General features: G+C 35.9%; 1 protein-coding gene across 1 annotated transcript in view; it reads left to right on the top strand.

The window, feature by feature from the left end:
- The window catches only part of PAWR (pro-apoptotic WT1 regulator), a 100,202-nt gene that overhangs the window by 57,005 nt on the left and 21,094 nt on the right, over nucleotides 1-22,103 (top strand). Inside the window, exon 3 of the mRNA XM_024122886.3 lies at nucleotides 12,619-12,750. Coding sequence (XP_023978654.1) covers nucleotides 12,619-12,750 — 132 coding nt within the window. The remainder of the gene's footprint in view (nucleotides 1-12,618; nucleotides 12,751-22,103) is intronic.

The following is a 22,103-nucleotide window of genomic DNA, read 5'->3' as shown; positions in this document are numbered from 1 at the left end:
AAGAGCCATCATTGATACATCTAAGATAGAATATATTTTACATATTTGTCTCTTTTGGTAGTTCCTTCTGAAGATAGTCTCTTTCCTTACACTAGTGCCTAGTTTGTTTCCCTAGCATTGTTTGTGTGACTCATGTTGAGGAATTTTTATGTTGTAAATACCCAAGCCTAGTACTTGGGATTGCTAAGCATTAAAACAAATATAATTACGTTGAGACCTGGGTTGTAGATCATAAAAGAAAGTATAATATAAAACCGTAGAAAGAATTTTCATCTAAAATCAGTGTGGTTCTGGAGTCTTTCTTACTAAGTTTAGTAACTTAAAAAAAGAAATCCAGTGGGGGAAAGCCAGATATTGATGGAAAATGATATTAACAAAGTTTTTATGTTCAAGTATAATTGCACAATTAATATCCCGCTGGTCAAGACTTGCTTCTGAGTTATCTGTTTGAACAATTAAGGGGTATGGCGAGACCCTCCTCCTTACTCACTCCAAAAATAATTAGACAACTTGCTGAAAATATTTATGAATAAGTTTCTCTACTAGAGTTGGGCTCACAGCAGTAATGAGCTTTAAATTAATAACAGCTGATATTAGAGATTGGTGCCATTTTGAAGTCTTAGGGTTTTCCTTCTGAGCTGTCCCCTCAGTACTTGTCTGGAAATCCTTTACATACTTTTATTTCACTCAGTTTCATATTTCCTACAAATACGTATTCTAAACTTTTAATCAACCTACACCCCACTACCTTATCCTAAACTTTTACCCATGTATGTCAGCAGAAAAGCACAGTTACTTCTCAGAGAAGTTCGAGAACCCTCTGTCAGAACTCTCTCAATTTTTGTTTGCCTGTGTCGTCTAACTTACCTACATTTAGAGCCATCTTGAGAGTTTTACTAGAAAAGATTTAGCCTTTGATCTCTACCTTGGTCCTTCCTTTTCTTGAATTATTTGTTTATATCACACAAATATTTCAAATACTCAACACCAAACACCTCATTGTTTCTCCTCTCTTTAAATTATCTGCGTGCAAGAATGATACCATGAACTAGAAAACTAGGAGTCATCTTGTTACTGCTACTTACTGCTTTTGACTCTCTCAATCCATTCAGATTCCACTGCTGTTTGCTATGTCTGTCCACAGTCCATATCTACTTTCATTTCCTTAGTTCTAACTTATTGCACAACCCTGTTATGTGGGTACTGCTGTTCCCATTTTACAAGATCACACAGCTAATTAATGTTGTCAGTAGTCTTCTCCAAATAATTTATACATTAATTCAAATGTATTGAAATAATTATTCCATTGTACCAGGAGAATTTGTCATCTGGGAATGGCCAAGAGAGTTGAATAATGAATAATAATGAAGGAAACTGTTAGATACTACTAGATACTATTAACTTTTAATGATAAAAATAATATGATTTGGGCATTAACATAAATAGATCAGTGGAACAGAATAGAAAGCTAAAACATAGCCATACATAAAAATATAAAGATGGCATTTTGAATCAGTGGTGAGGAGATAAGGGTTGCTTAAGAGCCCCTAGGTGTGAACCTGGAGGGGGTGCTGAGCTCCTCCCAGGGCTGTTACTCATACAGCCTCCCACCAGTGTTGCAGTTCCGGGTTAGTCCATTTCTGTGGCTAGAACAATGGCTTACCCTAAAAAAATTATTAGATACCAAACTCACTCCCTATACAATAAATTAAATATGAGATGAGTTAAAAAGTGAGATGGTAAAAGTTAGAAAGTATGTGTGTTTATTAGATTTTTAAAAAATAGGAATATCCACGAATTCCGGAATTCATGAACTTTGGAATTCATGGACTTTTTTTTTTTCGCTGCACTGAGCGGCATGTGGGATCTTAGTTTCCCGACCAGGGATCGAACATGCGCCTCCTGCAATGGAAGTGCTGAGTCTTAACCACTGGGCCACCAGGGAAGTCCTTGTTTATTAGATCTTAAAGTAAGAAAAACATTTTCTTAACATAAAACCACAGGGAGGAAATCTCAGAAGGAAAACTTAAACAGAATTAAAAGGTGAGCTAGAAAAAAAATTGACAATAAAGGTTACCATCTTATTATATGAAGAGCTTTTGGAAATACTAAGGAAATGAATAAACCAGTGTAAAAATTGAGAGAGGATATCAGTGAAGAAAGTGAAGATACATAAAGAAATACATAAAGCCAATAAAAAGAGAGCACAAGTTCATCCTGCTCACCTAGGATTCAGTGAAACCATTATTTGCCTAATATGTTCGGAGAGAGTTAAAACAATAATAATAAGGGTGAGACAACATTAACCTTCTTGGAGGAAAATTTGGCAGCATGTTTATAGAGCCATAAAAATTAGAGATAGGCACACAAATTTATATGAAAGGCTATTTAGCTTATATGTCCTACAACATAGATCTGATTAAACAAATCTAATATCATACTACGCAACTACTAAAATTTTTGTTGAAAATGAAGAGGCCATATAAATAGATCTCAAAACGGGATGCCTACAATTATATGGATTTTAAAAAAGAGAAGGAAAAAGTTCTACTAGAATGATTTGTACCAAAGTGATGACAGTTGTTTAAGATAAAGGATGATTTTTAATTTCTTCTTTTCTCTATTTTAAAAGTTTTCTTGTAATGTACATTAATTTTGTAATTAGGAAAATCTCATTTTCTGTTTAAATAAAAAGTACCCAACTATAGTTTTTAAGTTATTGTTGTTATTATTATTTGTTGAGATTGCTGAAAGTGAGAATGCTGCCTGCCTCTTTAATCATGAATATTGTTGCTCTTTAGAGAACTTGACACTGCTTAGCCCTGAGATCTGATGGGATCCCAGCACGAGGTAGTATGGTTGGATTGTCCATGGCTGAGTCATATCTGATAGTATTGGTGTAGAATTTAAGGTGGGGAAGGTACTTTAAAATTGTGGAAGGATGAAATTCTGTTTTCATTTCCTGTTTTTTGGAGTGTTATATTTTCAGATTCTTTACAGATAAGATTTCATTTTTGTCTAAAATGCTAACCTTCGTGCAAACTCAGCTTTTAAATCCATGAAATCAAAGTACTTATATTAGTATCAATATATTAGCAAGTTGTTAGAAAGCCTAATTCAGTATGATAGATGAAATTCATTGCTAATTTACAAAGTTAATCAGGATGTTTAATAGTATGGAAAATTCATACATTTTATTTTATTTTTAAAAATTTTTATTTATTCATTTATTTAATTTTTGGTTGCATTGGGTCTTTGCTGCTGCAGGCGGGTTTTCTATAGTTGCTGAGAGCAGGGGCTACTCATTGTTGTGGTGCACGGGCTTCTCATTGCGGTGGCTTTCTCGTTGCGGAGCACGGGCTCTAGAATGCAGGCTTCAGTAGTTGTGGCGCACAAGCTTAGTTGCTCCGCGGCATGTGGGATCTTCCCGGACCAGGGCTCGAACATGTGTCACGTGTCCCCTGCATTGGCAGGCGGATTCTTAACCACTGCGCCACCAGGGAAGCCCCATACATTTTAATTTATCCCACTTAGTTCCCAAACTTTCTAGCTTAAGGCTGTGTGTGTGTGTGTGTGTGTGTGTGTGTAGCAGTTTTTAAGCATTGTGTTATCTATGTGGCTTTTTCAGCTATCTAATGAGAGGAGAGCAGTCATTTGTTTATTTTGCTCAGTTCTTTTCACATAAAGATGCTTATTAATTTGATCTTACTCTTCTTTTTGTTGTGTTGTAAAGTTCCTTTTGTTTAACCATTTCAAAAGAAACCTCTTGGCTTAGGAACAGGGAGGGAAGGTAAGGAATAGCTTGGCAGAGGTTGAATGATGACAGTGGTATATGCTAGATAAAGGACTAATGGAGGATGAAAAGGGGTATTACCAGAGGGGGAGGCAGATAAAGCAGCAGTAGTACTGATAGGATGGCATGGTCTCTCTGAAGAAAACGAGTGGAATCTAGCTTAACTCCCCTAATACCTTTCACGGACATAGTAACTTTTAATTTTGGAAAGTACAGGCACTTATCCACATTCATGGTTTGTAACTGTGTGATCCCAAATACGGACTTTTTTTCCCTCTCCTGGAGCTGTATAGTTTTTTTTCTCTTCCCTAAAAGCCTTGTTAAGATTGCTTAAAATGCAAAGGGAAATCAGCTTGCTTTTAGAGCCACATTTATATGATTTATTGTACATAAATACAATTAAACGTACTTGACTGTTTAGTTCTATTGTAATTCTCTTCCTCATTCTGATTCATATGTTGAAAATATTGTGCTATTCCCTAGTGTTAGAGTTTTATAGAGAAGTAATTATACTTTGCAAAAATTTACTGAAAAACTGAAATACCTAAGGAATTTGTGTGGATTCCTTATATTAAGATCAGGTGTTCATAGGTTACAGAGACTGAGGCATTTGGGAAGAAGAACATGATATTACACTTTTGGGGAGGGATTCTGAAAATTAAGGGGACTAGTATTTTTAAATGGATTTTATGAACTATTGTTAATAGTGTTTGGAGATGAATGAATTGTTTAATTCATTTGTAAGACTCCTCACTTATGAAAGGGAACAAATGTGAAGAAAGAAAAAGGAATGTGAAGCAATCTCTAGCTGAGCTCTTCCAAGAACTAGATAGTATACCACACAATTTATTCTAGTTATGAAAGTGTCAAAACTTGGCTTCAGCATTTATTTTATTGAAAATTAATTTTAACAATTTTTAATGCATTTGAAATATTTTTTAAAATTGTATTTTCTTTAGTTGTGTGTGCATAGTTTCAGATAAATAATAGTTGTGAGTGATGATTGTCTGTTGAGCTTACTTACTGTCCAAGAATTCTTATTAAGTAAAAAGTACTATGGAATATGCTCTTCTCCATCTATTAGAAGCATTTAAAAATGTTAATACAAGTTGTGTTTAAAGTAGGCAAATGGTATGTTGGTTGCTTTTTCTGGATTCCTGAATTTTGTGGAGTTCTGCTTTTTCAAATTAATAGGGAAAAGCTACCATGAAATGGATCCTCTTTAGTTATTTTAGTCTATGAACTTATTAAATGTTGATTATTAAAAATCTTTTTTTGGACTGATAAAAGTGTGCTTTATTAGTGAGTCAAATACCACAAATAGTTTTGCTGTCAGCGACCTTTTCCAAAATGTTGAGCAACTTTCAAAAAATAAGACTACTAACAAATGAAATATCATGTTCTCTGAATTTAAAGGGTAGTTGTCTTCCTGGAAAAATCCGTATGTATTTTAAAACCCTGGAACCTCCACTCCCCCATCCCCCCGCCCCCCTGCACCACCGCCCCGTAAAATGTGTTTAGGCTCAGATAATTATAAATAGATTTTTCACCTGCATGACTTTTTGGTATTACATTTTACATTTGGATGGGACGTGGGTCAGTTCTATCTTAGAGTGACTAACTTTTCAAATGCAAGATATCCATTTCATGCTTCCGATCCATAAACAAGTAATATTTCTTAGTCATCAATATGACCAAAAATGCCACCACAAAATTCCATGCCTTGTAGGGAGTGGTACTGACTGAATAAGAATCACTGGCCTAGAGCATTGTGGCCAAAGGAGATACTTGCTCCAGAGAGGTAGTCAGAGAATACACTAATCCTACCACCAGGCCCAAAGGTATGAAAGAACTTCAAAAACAAATAGCTTCCAGTTGAGTGAGCTACAGGGGAAAGGGCTTTTTCAGGGAGCCAACTAGGTTTCATCCAGTAGCCGAGGAAAGCAAAATGTTAATCAGCAGGAATTCCAGAGGGCACAGAGGAATGATTTGGAAAGGAGAGGAAGGACACAGGATTGGGTCAGATTAGGGAATGTACAGAGTGGTATGGAAAAGAGAGTCTGTACAAGTAAATGGGTGAGACCTGAGGAAGTTTGGTCTGCTGTCAGTGACTGAAATAAACATGGAAATGAGACCTGGTAGAATTCCTAAAAGTCCCTTTAAAAATGGGAAAAAAAAAAAAAAGTAAAAATGTCAACATACACAGAACTAATACAGAGTAAATGAACCCCCCTTATATATATATATATATATATATATATATATAAAACTGTCATCCAGCTACAACAATAGTCAACTCATAACTACTCTTTTTTTCCCCTGTAACTTCCAGTAATTCTGTGTTCTGCAAAGTGATCCAAGACCCTCATGAGATAATGTGAAACCAAAGTTTCACAGAAAAGTACTCACTGATATTTTCTGTTCTGTTCCTTTTCTTTTCCTTCAAATAAACTCTGGGTTGCAGAGCACTAAATGGATTTCGTGACTGATGAATAAGTAACAACTGGTAGTTGGAAAAATGAGGTTGAGGTTTGTAGTTAGGCTGCTTGGGTTGGAGTTCTGACTGTACCCCTCAACAACTTTGTGTCCTGTTACTTAATTCTAATCCTTACATCCCTCTTATATAAAGTAGTACCCACCTCCTAAGGTTTTTGTGAAAATTACCTGTATTTGAAATACTAGATATTAGAGCTTAACAGTGCTCTACACACCTAGAAAATATTCAGTTACTAGTAGTTGCTATTACTATTTTAAGTGACCAACCTGGGATTTGAATCTAGGTCTCTCTGATTCCAAAATCTGAGTTCTTATATTTTTTTAATCTAAAATATAACTTACAGACAGTTATAAATTTAAAAAAAGAAAATCAGTCTAGAGATAATGTGTATTTTTCTTGTTATCATTCATCATAGTATTTTTTCCCACTCTACATTAAATTGCAAACATTTCCATTTCTTTGAAAACAGTTTTCAAATAATATTCCACCATTTTGTTCTCTAGAGGCAGAAATGTTATGCTTCATAGGAAAGATACCTAGTTCTAGTTACTTAGTCAGTGCACAAATTTTATTGCTACTTTTAGAACTTTATTGTGAGAATTTTGGTCAAATGTAAAAGTCAGGAGAATGGTGCAGTGAGGTCCCCCATGTCCACATCCTTCAGCTTCAACAGTGATCAACTCCTGACCAGTTTTTGTCTTACCTATACCACCACACACTACCCATTCTATCCCTATGTTATTTTCAAGCAAATCTCAGATGACTTATTGTTTTATTTCTAAATATTTCAGCATATGTCTCTAAAATATAAGGAATCTTTTTAAAACAAAAGAACAATATCACTATCAAACCTAAAAAAAGTTAAAAATAGTTCCTTAATCTCATGAAACTCCTTAGACTTAATTTCAAATTTCATCATTGTTCAAACTGTCTCTTAAATGGTTATTTAAAAAATAGTTTCTTTAAAAAAAAAATAGTTTCTTTAAGTAAGGATGCAAATGAGGTCAATATTTTGGTATTCATTCATATGTCCTTTGAGTTTCACATTTGTGGCTCTCTTCTCCTTTTCCCTCCCTCTCCCCTTCTTATAATTTATTAGTTGTAGGAACTGGCCATTTGTATTTTATAGTAATAACAGGGATCAGCAGAGGCTTATTTCTATATGATGGAGAGCTGAGAATGGTTTTTAAAGTGTTTTTTTTTTTAATTTTTTTTTTTAAGCAACAAACCTTATGTAACCCCAGATGACTGTTTGCTCTGTGGTCTTTTATATTCCCACAATCTGGATTTTCATGATTGCATCTCCATGGTGTTGTCTAATATACTGTTCTATTCCCTCTATTTCCTTTAATTGGTAGTTGGATCTAGAGTCTTAATCAGATTTAGGTTCAGTTTTTTTCTTTAACTCATTTTATTTGTTCAATACCTCCACGATAGTTCTTTCTTTGTTAAGTCATATTTATTAAGGTGTCTTTTACGTATAATAATATGTTACTGTCTTAAGAGTGTGATTTGATGAATTTTGACAAATATACACAACTGGGCAAACCACCATGAGAATCAGGATGTAGAACACTTCCATCATTCATCCTGCCCCTTTCTAGTCAGCCCCCTCCCCTCAGGCACAGCTTCTGACAACCACTGATCTGCTTTCTGTTACTATGATTTTGCTTTCTCTAGAATTTTACAGAAATTGAATCACACAGCATATAGTCTTCATTTCCTGGTGTCTTAGCGTAATTCTTTTGTTACTGAGTATATATTCTGTTGCATGGCTGTACTACTCTTGGTTATCTGTTCACCAGTTGATGTACATTTGGACTATTTCCAGTTTTGGGCTATTATGAAAACTGATTTTTTTTTTGTTCAAGTTTTTGTGTAAGTTTTGAGTGCATATGTTTTCATTTCTCTTGGTAACTAACTAGGAGTAGAATTGCTGGGTCATATGGTAAGTGTATATTTAAATGTATAAGAAACTGCCAAACTTTTCCCTGTATGACTATGCCACTGTTAGTTCCTACCAGCAATATAGGAGACACTCAGTTGTTTCAAATCCTCATTAACACTTTAATTTTAGTCGGTATTTAATTTTATTATTCCAGTAGGTATGTAGTGATAGCCCATTGTGGTTTTCATTTGCATTTCCCTAAAAAGTACTGATATTGAGCCTTTTTTTCATGTATTTATTTGTCACCCTTATATTTTCTTCGGCAGAGTGTTCAAATTTTTGCTCATTTTTAATGATGTACTGGAATTTATCCTAGTATGTGGAGTAAATCCAATTTCACATTAAAAAATAGATAGTTATCCACAAACCATGTGTTTTAAAAAAAGCCCATTCTTTCCCACCAGTAAGAGTTTCTACTTTTATTGTAAACACAATTTGTCTATTTAGATCTATTTCTGAACTTTCTGTTGTGCTCCTATGAAGTACAGTTTTTTGAATCCTAATAGGACTTAACAAAAAATCCGTTTTCTTTTTATTTGGTTACTTTGTCAGATCTGAGCAATAATCTTACATATTATTCAAAGTAGCTTCTTTTTTTTTCAGTGTTGATACTTTGTTATTAGCAATGAAAATCGTACATTTCCTTTTTTGTTCTGAGGTTTTATTTGCTAAAATATTAACACTCTAAATGTACCTTTGGGAAGAGCAAAGAGCTTGATGAGAATTAGTGATGCTTATTATTATCATTTCTTAAACTCTGACTTTTTGGTTTGTTTCAAATAATTGTTAACTCAGTTCCCATGCAACTTCCTCTCTAATCTGTGTGAAAGGAGAGAATAACTTTTACATGTTTACATTTATCTATAAATGAGAGCTGAGAAGAGAGGTAGGAGATTCAGTCCCACATTATTGTTGTAAGTATACTATAAAATCAGTAGCTATTTTCTTCTCATCTTTTTCCCTCCCAGATAAAAAGGTTATAATTCATAGAAAGAATCTTTAAAAAATATTTAGGGTTCTTTTTGGTTTTCTTTTTGCTAGTACTTATTTAAAGACCAACTCTCTCTCTCTCCCTTAAGGATACCAGCCAGCTTCTGTGCTTAGAAAATTATTAATCTTTGCAAGAAATAGAAGTAGAAGATGTCTTTACCCACCTTTGTCCATTAACTCTGTTCCTTTTTGCTTTCAGTCTTTTCCTGTTTCTCACCATTTCCACCAAATTGTTCCTCCAGGTGTACTTATCCCCCGTTAAGTAAGATAGTTTAAGGAATTTGTAAGATGCTTGTTGCTAAAAGAACTATACTGGTTTCTAGAAGAACTTGGGAGGGAAATTGTGATTCATCAAGTAATCCCTATTCTAAAAGCTTCCTGGAAAGTAAGATGTACACACTGTCCACGGAGATAGTATGTGTGATAAATCAGTTCCCAGGTCAGTGGGTAAGGGTGTTGCCAAGAAAAAGAACATTCAGAATTTTAACTTGGGGTGCAACAGTCCATCTCCCTGATTTGTCTCATCTTCAAACATTTACTGAAGTTTATTTTTTCTGCTTTCTTTTAATGCTGGTGAGTCTATATTACTCTATGATTTAAGAATTCATGCTACTGACATTTGATCCTATGGTCAGGGATTTTTACAGCCCAAGTACCAGAGAATGATTGCTTTCACAGAGTAGAAGGCTAGATGTGACCACTTTTTATTCTTTCTAGATCTTACAGTCTTGCTGACCTCTTCTTGTCTCAGTACTATGTAGTGAAGAATTTCTGTACTCCATTCTCTTTTCTGTTCTAGTATCTTTATCACATAGTTTTTGGTGTTGTGGTTTTATACATTTTAATGTTAGTTAGAGTGAGCGTTCTATCATAACTCTTTAAAAAGTAATTTTTCTGGATGTCTTATATAATTATGCATTCAGATGATCCACCCTTACTTTCCAAATAAATTCAACTTATGAATTGATTTACAGATTATTGACAGCTTCAATATTAGTTTTTTTCTTAAGGCGAGATCTTAATTTATACCACTCAGTAAAGTTTTATAGTTTTTTCATAAAGTTTTTTAAGTTTATTTTTATGGTTACTGTTAAAATTATATAATCTAACTAGCTATTGATGTTACTCTGAGAAGCTATTTATTTCTGTGTGCTTAATGAAAAACCATCTTAAGGAACTGTAGTAATTCTAAAATATTTTTGACAAAATTGTATCATTTGAAATGATGAAAATTTGCCTTTCTGATGCTGAAATCTCTTATTCTTCTTCCCTAGTTTCACCAAATAGTACTTCCAGAGTGATGTTAACAACCCTGTTGATAGTGGACATCAGTGTCTTAAGTCTGGCTTTGCTTTTAAATTTTGTTGATATTTTGGCAGAAAACACGATACTATTGGTTTGAGAAAGTCTTTTTAAAAGTCCTAAGAGAGATTCGTTTTCTAATCAGGACTAATTTCTTAAACTTTGGTACCCTTTACTAGGTTTCTTTTATTGATTCTGTTTCCACCTAAGATACATCATTTTTTTTTTTTTTTTTTTTTTTTGGCCATGCTGAGAGGCTTGAGGGATCTTAGTTCCCTGACCAGGGATCAGACCTGGGCCCCGGCAGCGAAAGTGCTGAGTCCTAACCACTGGACCGCCAGGGAATTCCCAGATATATCATTTTTCATAGGATCCCATTGCCAACTCTGTTGTTAGTCTCTCCACTTTTGGTCCCTGTTAATCAGAACTCTGAATTGCTGTATACAGGTTCTTTTCCCCAAATCAGTTTCTATCATGTTTTACTTATATTCCAGGGAATTGTAGCACTATAACATGTTTCAATGTTATGTAATGAAAAGTCCAGACTTCTTAGGCTATTTATTATCTGTATTTCTTTGTGATCAGAGCATATGCCTTTCCAGTATTCACCTCTGTCAAGGACTTTGAAGGATCTGAGATCTTACCCTGCTTACAAGCCAAGGAGTTAGCCTGCTATGGTTTCATGGATCCTGGCAGAAGACACTAGTCTCCTGGGAGTCGAGAACAGTTTGTTACTCACAGCAATAGCAGTAGCCACAGTGTTATCATTTTTCTTGTACCAGTTACCTAAGCCCCAGTTCCCACAGGGTGAGAAGAGGGCTAGGTGACACCTGTACACAGTTAGTTGCATCACAGGAGAGACCCTAAACATTCTCTGGAATCTCAGCCTACTTGTTTCTTTAATTCATCCCTTCCATTCTGTCCCCCAGCTTTCCCTCCACATCATCCTGATTTAAGACTCCATCTCAGACAGATGCTTTCTTCCATAACCACCACCCCCCGGCCCCGCTATGGACCTTGTGTCTTTGAATGTGCTACTTATTTTCTGTGTTCTCCTATTTCAGATGCTCCAGTGATCCTTCTTGGTTTGCACAGTGGCTTCAGCCTTTCTTTTCTCTTTGCACAATTTGTAAATACTATTGTCTTTCCTGCTCTTCTGTGCTTTGGTCAGTGTCTTAGTGTTTACAAAGTGCCTGCAGAGATATTATTTATTTTTTGTCTCTTACAAAACACACACAGGCAGTGTATTGGTTAAGAATGTGTTCAGTTACAAGGAACAGATGACCTATTTGACAGTGGGTGTAATGGATAGAGTTTAGTTTCTGTTTATGGGTTGTTGGTTTTGTTTTTTTTATTAATGTAAAAAGTGTGGATAGATAACACAGGTGGTGATTCGGTTTTTTAAACAGCACCCTGTCATGTAAGCTTTTCCATATGCTCTTCCCATCATCTGAAATTCTTTTTTCATATATCTGCAATTCCAAATTAAACACATTTTTTAAATTGTAAATTCTTCTACAGAGTGTTTGTAGAAGACTTACTCCCTAGGTGAAGATACTCATAGGCTACTAAGGTAGAAAATGGCCTTTAACATTACGTTATCTGCGCGCGCGCGCGCACACGCACACACGCGCACGCACACGCGCGCACACACGCGCGCGCACACACACACACGCGCGCACACACACACGCGCACACACACACACCCCTTCCCGTTAGACTCTACATTCCATGTCTGTGTGGTGTATCTTTTGTTACCTTCCAAAAAGTGCTTTAAGGTAGTCCATTTACGTGAAGATTGAATGAAGAAGAAAGAGTGAACCCTACCTTTAAGCAAACCTTGTCACTGGTAGTTAGAGCCTAGAGCCTAGAAAGATGTTGACAAGGGTGTGAATGTGGAGGTTTGGATTTTAAGCAGATAATTTAGTTTATAGGAATTAAATGTACCAATTGTTGAAAGGAACACTTTTATTGTGTAGTTTCTGAATGCTTAGTATTTCTTAATGCTATCAAATGTATCTTCACGTACTATCAAAACATTTTATTAATATTATATAGAAGTAAAATGGAAACTATTCTTCCTTTCAGTGCTTAGATGAATATGAAGATGATGAAGCTGGGCAGAAAGAGCGGAAACGAGAAGATGCAATTACACAACAGAACACGATGCAAAATGAGGCTGTAAGCTTATTAGATCCAGGAAGTTCCTATCTGTTACAAGTGAGTATTTAAAAATTCTAGAATGTCACTAGCTATTTTAACAATAATTTTTAAGTTACTGTTAATAATTTTTCCAGTTTCATTTTGGTTGCATCAACTCCATTTAAGTACTTTCAGTGGATTTAACCAGTGACTTTCCTTATATCTAAATACTTTTTGACGTAAGCAGTATTTGGTCCTTAGTTCCTGATCAATGAATATTTACTGACTAAGCAGGTTTAAACAGTATCCGTTGTAAAAGTAAGCAGGAAAAATAATTACCCTTTTGCTCTTAAAAAAGTAAGGATTAGTGAGTTTAGTGAGTGGAGAGTTCTGTTCTAGGCTGATATTTGCATTAGAATTATGTAGCAAATAAAGAGTTGAATAACAAGTGTCTACCAAGTCAAACGTTTAAACATAATAATAAAACACAACATATAGTATTGTGAATTGCCAGAAACATCCATATTTCTGTGTAATTATAAAATACTTTTTAAAACAAAATTTAAGTCAGTTTCCAATTAGCTGTTATCTTGGCTTCTTGTAGCACAGAAAATTGGGAGTTGTTGGCATTGGGGTGCCTGAGTTTAAAGCAAATCACTCTTTAGAATCATTCCATATAAACTGTACTTTGGGAATTATCTTGATATATCTAATCTTAAATTAATTTGATGACATTTTGAGATCGTAAGCTACTGTGTTCTTTTCAGAGTTCCAGCTTTGACTTTTTAAATGCACTTTATTATGATACTACTCTAAAAGGAGTTTCCGAGCAGTACACACATCTCCCTGTTTTAGTGATGAAATGTAAACTTGTTTATTAATTTGCAAGGTTATGATAGAAGGCATTTGGCAGAGAGAGGCAAAATATTTTGAAGTGGTTTGGATGCGAATGCAAAACTTCTTTTTCCTCTGCTCTTTGAGGCAGATACATTGATGTGAAGAATGATAATGTGGGTTTGTCTGTGTACCTGTACTGCAGTTGCTACTGCTAGAATACCCTATTATAACATAGTGTAAGCTAACCTTAGCAGTGCTTCTCTTAGCACCTCTGTGACTGTTCATAATCTAAAGTATCTTTGTATTCTTTGTTTTTGTGTATTACAGCAAAGTTGAAATTAAATCTGTGCCTCTTCCAGGTGAAGAAATAGGCTTAATTTATTGGGATAGAGACAGTATAGCATTTTGATTGAGTCTAGAACTGGTTTCAGTTCTTGGTCATGTCACTTAACATCAGGCAGCAGCTTTTGGAAAGAGGGCTGATTTCTTTCTGTTCCTTACCGGGTCAAAGCTGAGGAGCCTAGTGTTTAGTTTATTTCCAAGTTTATACCCAGATATGTAGCAGTCTCTGCTGATCCGGGCTCTCAGAGGAGCTTTCTGCCTTATCCAGTTTATCTTCTTTCCTGTAGCTTTTCTAATCTCTTCCTAGGTCTGCCCTTCATTTCTCTCATTTTTGTTTCTTTGTTTGTTTCATTAGCAATTAGGATGTAACTCACTGATGATCTTGGTTTTACGTATGTGTATTCCAGGCTATGTGCTTAGGATGAAAGTGAGGCAAAAACTTTCCTGTGGATCCCAAATTGCCACATTGAAGTTGGAATGGGAACAGGAACTTTTCTGTCTACATAGTTGACCTCTCTCTGAGTTACTACCTAAACTCACATATTCTATTACTCAGATAAGATACAGATTTTATTTATAACTCCAACTTCAAAAACAACAAAAAGAGAGAGAAAATATTGGCATCATTGGTTGTTTTAAGGCTTTTTTTGAATAGGACAGAGCGATTTTGTTTCTTAGCATTATGTTTGTGACTCAGGTAAACAAATTTTTTTAAATGAAGAGTGAAATGGGAACATGAATTTGGCATAACAGTAAGCTCTGTGAAAGGTTAGAGTGTTTTAAGTTTCTGTTCGGCATTTTTCAAATAATATGGAGTAGTGGTAATAAAAAATGAGCCTTTATATTTTTAGCTGTGATTTTACACATTTTTAACCATTTTTTTTCCTAGATAATATGCCAGTTTTTAAAGTAATATATTAATTCTCTGATTAAATAATACATGATCAGTTAGAAAATTTGAAAAAAATGAAAATGTAAAAGACAGGGGAAATTACCTAGTTTGATCTCCTTATATATTTTATGAACTGTTTATTAAATTTTAAACTTCAGGCTTAATTAATTTTAAAAGAAGCATACAGTCACATGCTAAAAAATGGAAAAAGAATAAGAAGGTGTATGGTAAAAATTCTTCCTCAGCTACCTGGTTACCTTCTTTGGAGGCAACTAGTGCTTTCTTTTCTTGCACATCCTTCTAGATCCTTCTCGAGGTAGTCCATAAACAAATTTATGTCTATGTGTGTATATATATGTCTATATATGTATTCACTAATTTTTAGCACACTCTTTTGCATCCAGTTCTTTTCATTTAATATTGTGGAGTACATAAAGAGCTTCCCTATTATTTTTTTGTAAACACAGAATATTCTATTTTATATATGTATCATAATTTTTCTAACTAATTCCTATTGATGGTCATTTAGGTTATATATAATTTTTTGCTTTTACAAACAATGTGGTGGTGAAAACCTTTCAATATATGTTCTTTTGCATATGTGGGTATAAATCAGTAGGATAAAACCCTAGCATTAGAATTTCTGGATGAAAAGGAATGTGCATTTGTAATTTTGATGGTATTGCCAAAATTCTCTTTGTAGGTAGTATAGCATGAACATTTTTTTTCATGTTATTCAAAACTCTTTGTGTATTATTTTCAGTGGCATAGAATTTTCTTTTTTAATGTGTATAATAGGTGACACAAATTTCCCATTAATAGAAATCCTTAGTGGTTAAACTTTTTTACTATTATAAGTCATACTGGAATTAACATCTGTGGAGATTAAGTTTTTTGTGTTTTGAATTATTTTCTTTGGCCAGATTATCAGGGATGAATTTATTGGGCCAAAAGCCATAATGCATTTTTAAAATTTTTATTTATTTATTTTTTGGCCGCATCTTGCAGCTTGTGGGATCTTAGTTCCCCCAGGGATTGAACCCGTGCCCCCTGCAGTGAAAGCACAGAGTCCTAACCACTGGACCGCCAGGGAATTCCCCATAATACATTTTAAAGATTTAAAAAATTTCTGATACATATTGCCTAAATTACTTATGAAGAAAAGTTTATCAGTTTATGTAAACAGTGGCATTTTGTGAGAGGACATTTATGAGTTTTATTTTTCTCCTTTCTTTGATTATTTATTGATTTGCCTTTTAAAACAATCTCAAGTTTACTGAAAAGTTGCAAGTACTGTACAGAGAATTTTTTTCCCTTAAAATGTTTGAGAGTAAGTTGCTAACTTGATGCCCTGTTACCCCCAATACTACACTGTGTGTTTTCTACAAACAAGATCTCCTACATAACCACAACACAGCTCTTAAAAATAGGAAATTAAAATTGACACATTCTTTTACCATCTAACATATTCAGCCATCATCAAGTTTTGCCAGTTGTCCCAATCATGTCCTAAATTATAGCAAGAGGGTCTAATTCAGAATCACATGTTCTATTTAGTCACTATATCTCTTTAGTTTCCTTCAATCTGATACAGTCTTTCCTTAACTTTCTTAATCTTAACACTTTTTAAGATTATAGGTAATTTATTTTGTGATGTGACCTTCAGTTTGAGTTATCTAATATTTACTTATAATTAGATTCAGGTTGTATGTCTTTGTCAGGAATATCACAGAATTGGTGCTATGTTTGTCTCATTGTGTATCCTATCAGGTGACACATGATTTTAATTTGTTCCATTGCTGATGATGGTCACTTTGGTCGTGTGATGAAGGTGGTATTTGCCAGGCTTCACTGCCCCTTCTAAATAAGTATTTTGTGGATAAGTGCTTTGAACCATGTAGCTATCTTAATCTCCATCAAACTTTCTATTTATCTCTATCCATTTATCTATCATATATTTATATCTGTATATCTGTATCAACTCACTATTACCTGTTTTATCTGATGGGTTTTACTTACCATCTGTATTAGTTTTCTATTGCTGCTATAACAAATTACCACAAATTTGGTGTCTTAAAATGACACAATTATCAGCTTACAGTTCTGTAAGTTGGAAGTCTCATTGGACTAATAAAATCATGGACTGAAATCAAAGGCGAAAATCAGGGCTACATTCCTTTCTGGAGGCTATAGGGGAGAATCAGTTTCCTTGCCTTTTCCAGCTCCTAGCGGCTACCTGTATTCCTTGTCCCTCCTCCTCCTTCGTCAGCATTGTGACCTTTCTTCTTTGCCATATCTCCCTCTGAACTTCTTCTGCCTCTTTCTTCCGCTTCCAGTGACCCTTGTGATTACATTGGGCCCATCAGATAACCCAGTATAATCTCCCTGTTTAGTGGCGTTGATTAGCAACCTTAATTTCCCTTTGCCATGTAACCTAATATATTTGAAGGTTGTAGAGATTAGAATGTGAACATCTTTTGAGGGTCATTATTCTGCTACCACACCATCATTATTTATTTTAATAGTCACATTATCCCAAATTTGGCCAGTGGGAGCCCCTTTAACCTTTTGTATCCTTTGCTACGTCTCCATCGTTCTTGGAATACTTCTTTGTTTTCTGGCATAATAAGATAATGCAGACTCATCTTTAGCTTCTTACTCCAGTCTTGGAAGCTAGCAGCTATTTCTCTAAGGAGCCCTGATTCCTTTTACTGGAAAATGATATTGTGAAGACAAGATCTGGGCTGTAGTTATGTTCATGTTATTGAGATGTCACCATTCGTAGTCCCTCTCTATGTACAGACCTACTGTGTGTGTCTATATGTACATGCATACGTATACATATCTGTTTGTCTGCTGCCTGCCTACCTACCTAGGTAACTACATCTATCTATGTAGCTACTGAAACTAATTTATACCAATATGGCCAATTCTAATCTAATATCACAAGGCTTAAATCTAGTATTTGCAACTCCCTTTTGTGACACTGAGGAACCTGTTTCCCGTGACTCTTCATGTGTCTTCTTATTTAGTCACAGTTCCCCTGTATGTAACCTACCTTCCGTTGCCACTCCTGCCCCACACGCATGCCCCCCTCGCTGCGGGTGGGTTCTGACATCACACGTTGGCTTTACCTTGTGTGTGAACACCCTCCTCACTTTCTTCAGGCCTGGGCATCCCTTGTGAAGCTGCAGGTTGCCCTCTTTACCCTGCTTGAGTTGTGACTCCTCACACCAGTTCACCCCCTCTGTGGATTCTGTCCTTACCCTGCTTAGCTTCTCCCTCCTGTGCCAGGCTGCTCTTCCCTAGGGTCTTTCTTTGTTTCTGCTCAGACTGAGACCTCATGCTGGATTACTCCTCCATGGGGACCCCTTATCACCTGATTGGGTTTTGACACCTCCAGGCCAGGCTGCCACTCTGTGGACACTCTCTTCATCCTATTTGGGCTCTGGCACATCAGCCCTGGTCACCCCCTACGGAGATGCTCTCCACACCTTGCAAGGGCTGTGAATTCTCCATGCCAGGCTGCCTTTTTGAGGGAACACCTTCTTTACCCTTCTGGGGCTCTAAATCCCCCTTGTGGGCCCCCCCCATGAATGGATGACCATCACACCCTGCTTGGGGCTCTCAGTATCCCTTCATGGGACTCCCTTTCTGACCTTGCCTCAGGCCTGATAACCTGGTCCCTTTCATGCTTTGTAGACCCCTCCTCATTCTGCTCAGGCTCTGATTTCTCATGCCAGGCTAAGTCCCCCTGCTGTATGGATGCTGTCCTCGGTTTTCTTGGACTCTGATTTCTTTTTGCCAAACAGCTCTTCTTCATGGACTGTTCCGGTATTCTGATATCCTAGTTGGGGCCACCTTGTTTCCTCCCCACCTTGCTCTGCCCCACCTAATGGCTTTAGGACTAAGTCGTTCAGGAAAGGAGGGGAATAATGAGCTTTTCCTTTTTTTTTTTTTTTTAATTGAAGTACAGTTGCTATACAATACTATACAAGTTACAGGTATACAATAAAGTGATTCACAATTTTTAAAGGTTATACTTCATTTATAGTTACAAATATTGGTTATTATTTAGTTTTTCCTTTTAAAATCTTTGTTAATTTGATAATGTTATTTTATTCTCATTTTTAAAGTTATTTTTATCAATTGTACATTACAGATATTCTGTTCTGCATTCATCTTCAACATTGTATCTTAGTACGTTATGTATACCAGTATAGGTATTTTAAAGTTAGTCCTGAGGGCCAGTTACCATGGTATGCCATAGTTTACCGAGGGCTATACTGAAGTTATTCAAGTTTATTTGAGTAACTTCAGTATTATTTTACTATATTCTACTGGGCCTGTATTTGTCTGATCTTATTTCACATACGCTTTTATATTCGTTTATACTTTACAAGTGCTGATCTGCCACTGCACCTGTAAAGACAATGTTCGTGGAATTTCCTTATTGACCATTCTAAGCTTGAATGAAGCAGAATGTTTTATTTAAACTCACATAAAACAGTTCGTGCTTTGCCAACATTTTCTAAGCTCTACATAGGTCTTTCCCCCTCCCTTTTGTAATATAAACCATCCCATTACAAGAAAGATTATTTCAGGAAAAGTATATTTTAAATCAGTTGTATAATAAACTTTAGGGTTATTGGAAGGTCTAATTACATAGTCTTTGAAACTTTTAAGACCAATATAGTCTTAGCATTCATATTTTTTACAAGCAATTTCAGTGATACTGAAGGTATTTCTCCCCCCCCCCCACACATTTAGAATGGAATTTTCAACTTTAACAGTTATAGTAATTATGAAGCTATCACTCTTTGCTTGGAAATCTTTGTGGTCACAGAAATATAAAGGCTTCTAGTTAACAAATCTAAGGTTTATATTTGTATAGAATTTTGTATTAATGTATAGAAACATCAAGAATTTTCCTCCTAAAAGTTATAAGGGACTCTTTTACTGCACTATAGGGGCTGATTTTTTTTTTTCTTTCTATCTAACATTTCAGTTTCCTCTTTTTGGCAGGGCATAGTTAAATTCCATCTGTAAATGTGAGTCTTGAATACACATGAGAAGCAGGCTACCACCCCTCCCAATCTCTGCTAATATTAATATAGTCTGTCCAATTTGGGGAACATTCCATTGTTAAGCAATGGAATTTTTTATATATATATAAATTTATTTTTTATTTATTTATTTTTGGCTGCATTGGGTCTCTGTTGCTGCGCGTAGGCTTTCTCTAGTTGTGGGGAGCGGGGACTACTCTTAGTTGTGGTGTGCGGCCTTCTCATTGCGGTGGCTTCTCTTGTTGTAGAGCACGGGCTCTAGGTGTGTGGGCTTCAGTAGTTGTGGTACGCAGGCTCAGTAGTTGTGGTACGCAGGCTCAGTAGTTGTGGCTCGCAGGCTCTAGAGTGCAGGCTCAGTAGTTGTGGCGCACGGGCTTAGTTGCTCTGCAGCATGTGGGATCTTCCTGGACCAGGGCTTGAACCTGTGTCCCCTGCATTGGCAGGCAGATTCCCAACCACTGCACCACCAGGGAAGTCCCTAAGCAATAGAATTTGATTACTAGAGTCACTGTGAAATAACATTTAGTTACAAAATGTATAATCTAATAAAAACTATATTCAAATCTGACCAATAAACAGTAAGCTTAAGTGTTGTCTAATAAAAAGCATATTCAAATCTAAACAATAAGCTTAAGAGTTGTTGGTCTGCTTTAGAATCTTAGCTCTTGAATATTAGTTATACAGAAATAGGTTTAAATCTAATTGTTTATACATCTTAGACATGAGCATGGAGAAATTTGATCAAGTATGTCCGAGTTGTAATTTGATCAATTGCACCAAACTAGCTGTAGAGAAAATACCGTAAAACTTGAGATATGTTTTAAGTCACTAGTTGTTTAAAAAAAAAAAGCTGTGAGAAACGTAGAAAACAGATATTATACAACTTATTAGTATACTTAAATGGAAACTTACCTGATAACTGACTTTAAGTCATTTATAGTTGGGTCAAAGTATAACATTAGTATAATACCACAATAGTGTAGTGTTGCTGAAAACATCCTCCATTTCACCTTTCTGTATTTATTAAAATTCTACTCTAAATGCATATTAGTCTTAAGTTTTACCATGTTAGGGGAAAATGCCTACTTTAAGCCTCAGAAATATTATTTATTGCCAGGTTGTTTCTACCATTACAATCAATATATCAGTTACCCACAAATCAGTAAATGCAACAAGGGCTATTCTTATTTAGCAATTTTGCTTATTTCATTGCAGCAAGAGATAGTCTAGATAATCAAGCTGATGTCATGTTTTGAAATATTTCAGTTATAACCAAAGTGAGAGAGGTGTTATGTTTTGGGACTTAAGGCATTATTAGCATTTTTTCTAATGCATATTTAGACAGATATCATTTAAGGTCTGTGCCTTAAGTTTTAGTTCATATAGAATAAGATTAGGGACTTTTATGAAAGAAAACCTTGATAAAATGTTAGTTGGAGTACTGTTTGTGAAACTTAAGGGGAAAAGTTCCATATGAAATCATTATTATCTACATTCAATAAAATGTACTTTGAGTGCATACACATAACCTTAGTATTTCTTTCTGCTTTATCTAAATAACCAGTGATTAAACACTTAAATCTAGTTACTGTGGTTTCAAAAATAGTTTTAAAGGGACTTCCCTGATGGCACAGTGGTTAAGAATCCGCCTGCTAATGAGGGGGACACGGGTTCGAGCCCTGGTCCGGGAAGATCCTACATGCCGTGGAGCACCTCAGCCTGTGCGCCACAGCTGTTGAGCCTGCGCTGTAGAGCCCGCAAGCCACAACTACTGAGCCCGCATGCCACAACTATTGAAGCCCGTGTGCCTAGAGCCCGTGCTCCACAACAAGAGAGGCCACCACAATGAGAAGCCCACACACCACAACAAAGAGTAGCCCCCGCTTGCTGCAACTAGAGAAAGCCCGCGAGCTGCAACTAGAGAAAGCCCGCGAGCAGCAACGAAGACCCAACGCAGCCAAAGATAAATAAGTAAAAATAAATAAATCTATAGGGCTTCCTGGTGGCGCAGTGGTTGAGAGTCTGCCTGCTGATGCAGGGAACACGGGTTCGTGCCCCGGTCCGGGAAGATCCCACATGCCGCGGAGCGGCTGGGCCCGTGAGCCATGGCCGCTGAGCCTGCGCGTCCGGAGCCCGTGCTCCACAATGGGAGAGGCCACAACAGTGAGAGGCCCGCATACCACAAAAAAAAAAAAAAAAAAAAAATCTATAAAAGAATTATTTATAAAAAAACAGTGGTAATTGTTCCAATATTCTCTATCAGTAGTTTTATATAATATGAAATTTTGTGCTTA

This window comes from Physeter macrocephalus, chromosome 6 (genome assembly GCF_002837175.3).
Source record: "Physeter macrocephalus isolate SW-GA chromosome 6, ASM283717v5, whole genome shotgun sequence".
NCBI classification, from domain to species: domain Eukaryota; kingdom Metazoa; phylum Chordata; class Mammalia; order Artiodactyla; family Physeteridae; genus Physeter; species Physeter macrocephalus.
This window is presented reverse-complemented; position numbering and strand designations above follow the sequence as displayed.